General features: G+C 35.4%; 1 protein-coding gene across 6 annotated transcripts in view; it reads right to left on the bottom strand.

Moving 5' to 3' along the window:
* The window catches only part of ZDBF2 (zinc finger DBF-type containing 2), a 32,182-nt gene that overhangs the window by 12,393 nt on the left and 9,796 nt on the right, over nucleotides 1-9,993 (bottom strand). For all 6 annotated transcript variants that reach the window (XM_054506039.2, XM_045868134.3, XM_054506038.2 and 3 more), the window contains one exon: nucleotides 6,188-6,315. In XM_054506039.2, coding sequence (XP_054362014.1) covers nucleotides 6,188-6,315 — 128 coding nt within the window. The remainder of the gene's footprint in view (nucleotides 1-6,187; nucleotides 6,316-9,993) is intronic.

The raw sequence follows: 9,993 nt of genomic DNA, 5'->3' as shown, positions 1-9,993 counted from the left end.
TGGAAAATATAATCATCCACAAATGTTAGCTATTATTTAACACACTGTTGGGTTTTTTAAGTTTTTATTTAAATTCCAGTTAGTTAACATACAGTGTAACATTAGTTTCAGGTGTACAATTTAGTGATTAAACACTTCCATACGACGCCCCCAGTGCTCATCACAAATGCGCTCTTTAATCCCCATCACCTATTTCACCAATCCCCCCACCCATCTCCCCTCTGGTAACCATCAGTTTGTTCTCTATAGTTAAGAGTCTGTTTCTTGGTTAGCCTCTCTCTCTTTTTTCCTTTGCTCATTTGTTTCGTTTCTTAAATTCCACACGAGTGTAATCATAATAGTATTTGTCTTTCTGACTGACTTATTTCACTTAGCATGATATTCTAACTCCATCCACATCATTACAAATGGCAAGATTTCATTCTTTTTATGGCTGAGTAATATTCCAGTGTGCATTATGTGTGTATGTGCCACATTTTCTTTATCCATTTATCAGTCAATGGACATTTGGGCTGTTTCCATAATTTGGCTATTGTAGATAATGCTGCCATACACAAAAATAAATTCAAGATGGATTAAAGACTTAAAGGTGACACATGAAACCATTAAAATCCTAGAGAACACAGTCAGTAACCTCTTTGACATTGACCACAGCAACTTCTTCCTAGACATGTCTCTGAAAAAATAAACTACTGGGACTTCATCAAAATAAAAAGCTTCTGCACAGTGAAGAAAAGAATCAACAAAACTAAAAGGCAACCTACCAAATGGGAGAAGATATTTGCAAATGACATATCTGATAAAGGGTTAGTATCCAATTATATAAAGAACTTATAAAACTCAACACCCCAAAAACAAATAATCCAATTAAAAATGGGCAGGAGACATGAATAGACATTTTTCCAAAGAAAACATACAGATGGCCAACAGACACATGAAAAGTGTCTCATCATCACTCATCATCAGGGAAGTACAAATCAAAACTACAATGAGATGTCACCTCACACCTCACTGTCAGGATGGCTAAAATCAGGGGTGTCTGGGTGGCTCAGTCAGTTAAGCATCCAACACTTGGTTTCGGCTCAGGTCATGATCTCACAGTCGTGACAGCAAGCCCTGCATCAGGTTCTGTGCTGGGCGTGGAGCCTGCTCTCCCCTCTCCCTCTGCGCCTCCCCACCCCGGAAAAAAATTTTAAATGCCAAGAGGAGTCTAAGGAGACAAGTTAATGGAACATGGTTATCCCAGATGGGACTTGAAACAGAAAAAGACATTAGATAAAAACTAAGAACAGCTGAATGAACTATAGAACTTAATGTATTAATATTGGTTCATTAATTGTAACAAATGTGCCATACTAATGTAAGTTGTTAGTAATAGGGAAATTAGGTGGAGAGGGTATATAGGAACTCTCTGTACTACTTTTTCAAGTTTTCTATTGTTCTAGGGGCACCTGGGTGGCTCAGTCGGTTAAGCGTCTGCCTTCGGTTCAGGTCATGATCCCAGGGTCCTGGGATCGAGCCCCACATCAGGCTCCCGCTCGGCAGGAAGCCTGCTTCTCCCTCTCCTGCTCCCCCTGCTTGTGTTCCCTCTCTCGCTGTCTCTCTCTCTCTGTCAAATAAATAAATAAAATCTTAAAAAAGTTTTCTGTTGCTCTAAAACTGTCCTAAAATGCAATCTATTAAAAATAAGTTTTTTGGGGTGCCTGGGTGGCTCAGTCGTTAAGCGTCTGCCTTCGGCTCAGGTCATGATCCCAGGGTCCTGTTCGGGCTCCCTGCTCGGCGGGAAGCCTGCTTCTCCCACTCCCACTCCCCCTGCTTGTGTTCCCTCTCTCGCTCTCTCTCTGTCAAATAAATAAATAAAATCTTTAAAAATAAAGAAAATGCTTTAAAATAAATAAGTTTTTTAAAAATAGATTAACACCTAAAAAATACCTTTATTAAATATTTTTCAATTTGAGATGCTTCAATCATCTAAGAGAAATGTATACATGCATCAGCCACATGCAACTTTTTTTTTTTTTAAGATTTTATTTATTCATTTTGAGACACAGAGATACAGAGAGAGAGAGAGCATGAGCAGGGAGAGAGGCAGAGGGAGAGGAAGAAGCAGGCTCCCCGCCGAGCCAGGAGCCTGATGTGGGGCTCGATCACAGGACCCTGGGGTCATGACCTGAGCCAAAGGCAGAAGCTTAACCATCTGAGCCACTCAGGCGCCCCAACATGCAACTTTTTTTAACATGTCATAAATATCATTATTTCTTCCCCATAAAACTTTATTACAATTAACACTAAAAGAACATTTTTTGGTATTTGTAAAATTAAAAAGTTAACCCAGACACTAGAATAATATGATAGGGCAAAAAAATTCCAGAAGGTTTCATACTTCCGAACTCTGATCAATAAAACTGCAGTACAATCACCACTTTACCCTAGTTTTTCAGAACCCTGGAAGACCATCTCCATTTATTTGTCTTAAAGACTATCACAACATTCTCAAAATAAAATTAATCTTATAATGTTTGACAAGGAAAAGGAAGTAAGGCAGAATCATAAACCAAACAATTAGGCAAAATCGCAAAAAAGTTAGGAATCAGATCATCTAAATGCTTTGATTTGCATCTGTATTTGCATGTGGTTAAAATTAACAATGAAATCACAATCTATATTTCTACTCATTTTATTTTATTTTATTTCTTAAAGATTTTATTTATTTGACAGAAAGAGAAACAGCGAGAGCAGGGACACAAGCAGAGGGAGTGGGAGAGGGAGAAGCAGGCCCCCCGCTGAGCAGGGATCCTGATACGGGGCTTGATCCCAGGACGCTGGGATCATGACCTGAGCCGAAGGCAGAGGCTTAACAACTAAGCCACCCAGGTGTCCCAATATTTCTACTCATTTTAAACTAATTTCACAACAAAAAAGCCCTCTAAAAATCTCACCATTATAGATTAAAAACCCTCTCTTTTATATAATTCTTGTGCTAAATTTTTGAAATCTATAAGTAAAACTTAAAAACTACATATCAAATCTATGAGGTGATCAAAATGGAAACCTCACACTTTTCAATCTTCCACTAAAAAAAGAATTAGTAGGCACAAATTAACTAAATGAGCACTTAATTCAGGAAGAAAGATAATCAAATTCCCCCCACCCAGGAAATTTGAGAAAATTAATTAGGAAAAAGAAAAACCAATAAACAGAAAACAAAAATAAAGCAAGAGCTGATTTTCAAGAAGGCTAAAATAACAGAAAAACCTACAATGTCTAGATAAGGGGGGGAGGGAAGAAATTTTTAAAAATAAACTCTACAATTTAGAATGTTTATAAACATAAATAATGTGTTAGCATGGGATTAAAAAAACTCAAGGTAAGAAAATGGAATTCAAAATCAGATATACTGATGGGAAAATAGATATAGATACACAAATAGAGGAATTTAGTTTATGTTACAGGTGACATTTTTTTGTTTTTAAAGTAATCTCCACAACCAACATGAGGCTTAAACCCCCAACCAGGAGACCTAGAGTTGCATGCTCTACCCACTGAGCCAGACAGGCGCCCTTACAAGTGACATTTTATATCAGTGGAGATAATTAATATACTTTTACAAAAAAATAAGAAGTCCTACTTCACACCACATATGATAACATTAATTCCAGGAAGATTAAAAATATTTAAAAGCAGAAATAAGGACATGAAGAAAAAGACATGAAAGAAGCCATAAAGGAAAATTCCCTTACATATATTATGTCAAAATGTTTAATTTCTATATGGTAAAAGACAATACACACAGATGAAAGACATATGACAGATGTTGGGAAAATAATTATAACATATTTAAAATACAAAGGACTATTATCTACAAATACTGAATACAAATCCAAAATATATAAACAATTCAATAGAAAAACAGGCAACATCTACAAACAATTCATAAAATAAACATATGGCTAATAAACATATGTAAAGAGATGTTCTATTTTACTCTCAAGTAAATAAAGGCTAATGAAGGGATACGCTTTTTTGGCCTATTATGTTATGGGGGGGAGGGAAGAAGTTGCTAATCCCAGTGTTAGCAAGAGTGACAGAAAAATGAGCACTCTCATAGACTACTGGTATTTATATATATGTTATATAAATTGTATAAAAATTGGCATAGCCTTCTAAGGAAGTGTCTCAAGAATTTTAAAGTTCCACACACAGCTTGAGCAACAAAATAAGTAAGAGTAAAGGATTAAAACCCACAAAAGACACAGCCATGAGTTTATAATGACATAAATGGATACTCAAATAAGTGAGGGAACAAGAAAGCTTTTCTTTATGAAGGCTAATTAATACACATAATAACTGTTTCAGGGAAGAATCATCAATTAATGCTTACAATAAGTGCGTGGAAATAAGATGAGAAACAGCATATTTATTTACATAGTCTCAAAGTACTTCTCCACAAGTCTTACTAATTATAATGGGGAAAAGAGTAACATTAATAGTAGAGAAGCCCCTTAATTAAGTGATCCAAGTTAACATCACCAGCCATGAGACATGACGACAACATGGGTCTCTTTAATACACTGAGAAGGGCACAACATCAATTATAATTTATTCTTGTTCCAAATGCATAACCTAAGTTTAATCATGAGAAAATGTCAGGCATACTCCAATTTGGGGACATCCTACAAAATAACTGGCCAGCAGTGTCTAAGGCTTGAAAGCAAAGACTGAGGAACTGATCCTGATTAAGGGCGTCTGAGGAGATGGGGCAACTAAATGCCATGTGTGATCCTGGACTGAATCCTGGTCCCAGAAAAAGGACATTAGTAAGACAACTAACAAAATCTGAATAAGGTCTATAAATAGTATGGCATCGATGTAATTTCATGGATTTGATCATTGTACTGTCATTATTTTATTTTATTTTATTTTTTAAGATTTTATTTATTTATTTGACAGAGAGAGACACAGCGAGAGAGGGAACACAAGCGGGGGAGTGGGAGAGGAAGAAGCAGGCTCCCCGCAGAGCAGGGAGCCCGATGTGGGACTCGATCCCAGGACCCTGGGACCATGACCTGAGCCGAAGGCAGTCGCTCAACCAACTGAGCCACCCAGGCGCCCCTGTACTGTCATTATTTTAGATTTAACATTTGAAGAAGTCAGAGGAAAGTTATACAAGAATTTCTTGTACCAGTTTTGTGACTTCTCTGTAAGCCAGAAATTATTCCAAAATGAAAGGTTAAAAGATAAAAAATATTTTTTAAGGCTCAGAAACTTTAGCCCAGAAGTTCAAGTTCTAGGAATCTACACCACAAGAAATAGCTGCATGTACAAATATGTCTGTTGAAGCATTGCTTATACAAGCTATAAACTGGAAATTTATACTGACCCCAACATAATCTGTCTTTCCAACAGCTAAGAAAGAACATTTATTTTTTAAACTTTTTCCCCATTTAAACTTTTTCTCCATTTGCTAAATTCTGGGTTGTGACTTGCAAAGCAAAGCATTCAAAAAGTTTATCCTTTTTCTACTGCTGGTGCTTATCTCAACTATTCTGCACAGATATGCTAATAATCTGTTTTGCTTTATCTCATACAGCTGTAGCTGCAAACTTGCACATAGTTCTTAAACTAATCCTGTTTTTCTTTGACATAGGACATTAACTCTTAAATATTTTCAAAATATTTATTTTTATTAAAACAACCAAAACATTGATACAAGAAAAAGCTATCAAGACACCGACAGATCATTTAAAAGCCAGTTCTATTTGCTATCTCTTCGATTCAGTTAGCAAATAATTCAGTTAAGGTGGAACTGACTTAGTTTTTACTTACTCTGCTACAGTCACCAGCTGGTCTGTTCCTGATCTTTTAAAGGCTCTTTCTGCCCCCACCATTACCCCTGCTTAATCTTATGACATGCTTAGTAGAATACCTTAATGATGTATAACTATTTATTGACCTAAGACTTCTCTTTAGAAAAAAGCATGGTGTGGTCCCTATCTTTTAGAGTGAAATTTCTTATTTAAGCTAGAAAAGATTTTAAAATAGCAGCAAAGAGAAGTTACTAGGTAAAATTTCACTTCATATTCCTTAATGAAAAGATTCATTTTAAGAAGTACTAGAAAGTTCACACAAACATCGACTATAACATATAATAACTCTGTACTAACAGAATTCCGCTCAGCTACTTTACCTGCTTTCTTGAGAATGATATGGGTGGTGCCGGAGCACGTCCTGCAAGAAACGTTCCATCAAGCTAGTAGTGCCCATCCGCTGTCGATTCTGTGTGGTCAAGTATCTGTGCTGAGCACTGGACATATGCTATTAAAAAGAAAAAACACACTAAACAGTTTTAAACAGGTAATACTCATTAGTAGTGAGAGTTTCACAAATGGATTCATTTAGATATTCCTGGCAGAAGTATAAACTGATATAGTCTTTCTGCAAAGCAATTCTAAAATGTGTATCTAAAAACCATAGAAGTATCTTTCCCTTGGATATAGTAATTACATTTCTCTAAATCTCTCCCTAAGGAAATCATCCTAAATGTGGATGCTTTATGCAAAAAAATGATGCTTATCACAGCGTAACAACAAAAAACTGGAAATCTCCAAAGTGTCTAACAGTAAAATCTATAATATGACCTAAGATGTAATACTACGAAACTATCTAAAATAATATGAAAATTTTTACATAACATAATGTTAGATAGTAAGAGAAAAATGGGGGATGCAAAAATCACACGTATGCTTTTACCTAAAACTGTGGTTTTAAAACATACAAACAAAAATAAAATAAAATAAAATGAAATGTACAGACAAATCAATGGAAGAAAATACACCAAAATCTTAAAAGCATTTACATCTGTGAGGTACATTTAAAAGTAATTTTAATTTTTTTCTTATAAATTCTTATATTTGTACCAAGCAAATATTTTTATAATAAAAATCTGTTCAAAGGGAGAAGAGGGCTAGATCACTGTATTTGCAAAAGTTGAAGATTAATACACAAAAAGTCTATCATTTCTCTTCAGAGATTACAAATCCTCACTTAAACAGAATTCTGGAATAAATACACAGAATTTTTCTGTTTTGTAATTCTCTCCACAGAAACAGTTTGTGTTCACAAGTATTATTTAGTGACCTATCAAAAGGGATGGGAAAGAAGTCTAACATCTACTGAGCACCTATAACATATCAAACACAGTGCTATTCCATTCACGCAGCAATTTCATCGAATTTTCACTAAGTATAACTCTTGTCCCCATTTTGATATAAAGAAATGAAAGCACAAAGAATTGGAGTAAACTGCCTCAAGCTGGGTATCTAGCCAGTAACAATTAAGCCAGGATTTCGATCTGCATCTACCTCTAAGCTTATCTTCTTTCCCTATATCACACTACTGCTAATGCTGTATTTCCAACATGAGTTCCTGACAATTTAGTAACATGTTTTCATTTAACAATACCCGGGGAAAGTCATACTTTAAATACCATAGTAAAGATGCCAAAAGAACTTAAACCAGGCTGCCAGCTCCTGACCACTATTACAACTCCTGGAATTCTCTCCTTCCATGCTGACTTCAGGGGTCTACTCTGATGCTGCCTTAGCCCCAGTAACAGTCTGAATCATGACAGTCTCAAGATCCTCTGGCCTAAAGGCTCCCCACTGTCCAGTACCCTAGCCCACCTGTTTCATGAAGGGAACAAAGGTACAAGGAAACAAATAAAGTTCAATTAAAATCCAACCTCATTCTCTCTCTCCCTCAGTAAAAATTTTAAAAAGGCAACATGAATGGAGAATTTACACTGACACAAACCACAGAAAACACCACACTATATAGGCCAGAAGGTGTCAGTTTCTTTAAATTTCCTTAATTGACATTTACATAAAGGTAAGTGCACAAATCATATGTATAGCTCAATAAATTATCACAAAATAAACACATCCATAACCATCTATCCATGAAAAACTAATGAGCACTCAGAACCCTTCTAATGTCCCAGACCAATCAAATATCCCTTTCCTCTTCCCCCAAATTAACTATAATCTAAATTTTAATATAGATTAGGTTTGAAAGTTTCTAAATTTAAGGGTAGTCATACAATGTATATGCTCTTTTACATTCATCTTCTTTCACTCCACATCTGTAATACTCATCCATATTAGCTGTAGTCTGTTCGCTTTAATTTCTGTATAGTATCCCATCATATGAATATACCATATATTATTTATTCATTCCATTCTTGATGGACATTTGTGTCATTCGCAGCTCATGGCTGTTATAAATTATGCTGCAAAAAACTTTCTTCTATGTGACTTTTGGTGCCCACGTGCATACATTTTTGTTGAGTGTATTACTAAGGGTGGAACTTCTGGGTCATAAGGTTTGCATATGCTCAGCTTTAGTACCCTCTGTTGACTAGTCTTCCAAAGTTGCTGTACCAATTTGTACCCTCCCCAGCAATGTATCATAGTTCCCATTCCTCTCTCAACTCATCAACACTTGCCATTGTCAGTCTCTTTAATTTTAGCTACTGAAGAGGGGGGTTCATGTTATATCACTGTTGCTTTAATTTGCAATTTTTGTGATAGCTTTTCATTTTCCTGGCCACCTGGATATCTTCTTTTACAGTGTGTCCAAGTCTCTTCCTGTCTTTCAAGTGCATGTTTTTTTTTTTTTAACGAACTACAGAGATTATTTATTCTGAACATGAGCTCTTCTTTCAATTATGTTTCAAGTATCATTCTCCGTGGCTTACCTTTTCACTTTCTTTTTTTTGGGTGGGGTGTCCATAAAGTTTATTTGTATGTGTGTGTGTTTTTTCCAGGAATAGTTACAAGGCACTTTTCTACTTTCTTAATCATCTCTCATTGCTTCCTAACTTAACTGCAGTCCAATTTACCAATTTTTTTTGTTGGTGCTTTCTGTTACCAGTTTAGGAAATCTCTCCCTACCTCAAATCACGGAGATTTTCTACTGATTTCTAGAAGCTTGATTGTTTTACCTACAATATTTACATCTACCATCTACCTGGAACTGACTTTTGTATCCAGGATGATTCAGTAATAGAGTTTCATTTCTTTTTCTCTATATGGATAGCCAATTGACCCAGTACCATTTACTGAAGAAAGTCCTGTCCTCACCATTCTTTAGTGCCACATTTGTCACAAATCAAATATCCACATGTCTGTTTCTGAAGTTTCTGGTTTATTTCCATAATCTTTCTAATTTTGCACCATTGTCTTAAAGACTGTAGTTTAGTAATAAATTTGGATAGCTATTACTTCTGACTTTGTTCTTCTTCTTCAAGATTATCTTGGTTCTTCTTAGCCTTTTGCATGTACATACATATTTTTAGAATAGGCTTAATTTTCATTAAACTTAATTTTTCTGGAATTTTGTTTGGAATTTCATTGAATCAATATATATGTTTGGGGGAAATGACATGTTTATAATACTGATTTTCTCAATCCATGAACATGGTATATCACACCAATTATTTAATTTTTCTTAAATTTTTCTTGATGTTTATACTTTTCTATATAAAACCTTATACATATTTTGTTATATTTATTCCTGAAGAGTTGATGTTCTTTGACGCTGCTGTAAGCATATTTTTAAATCTCATTTTCTGTGTGTCGTTGGATATAAAAATACAATTTCTTTTTTTTTTTTTTAAAGATTTTATTTATTTATTTGAGAGAGAGAATGAGAGAGAGAGAGCATGAGAGGGGGGAGGGTCAGAGGGAGAAGCAGACTCCCTGCCGAGCAGGGAGCCCAATGCAGGACTAGATCCTGGGACTCCAGGATCATGACCTGAGCCGAAGGCAGTCGCTTAACCAACTGAGCCACCCAGGCACCCTAAAAATACAATTTCTTTTTATGTTGGCCCAAGAAACTTTTTAAACTCACCAAAAAAAATTTAAAAATAAAAAAACAAAAAATAAACTCACTTATCAATTCTAACAGTTTACCTAGATATCTTTAGGATTTTCT

Source organism: Mirounga angustirostris, unplaced genomic scaffold (assembly GCF_029215605.1).
Source record: "Mirounga angustirostris isolate CCGP_5_RB_7025 unplaced genomic scaffold, mMirAng1.0.hap1 SCAF_3, whole genome shotgun sequence".
Lineage (NCBI taxonomy): Eukaryota > Metazoa > Chordata > Mammalia > Carnivora > Phocidae > Mirounga > Mirounga angustirostris.
Note: the sequence above shows the minus strand (reverse complement) of the source record. Positions and strands in the feature narration are given on the sequence as shown.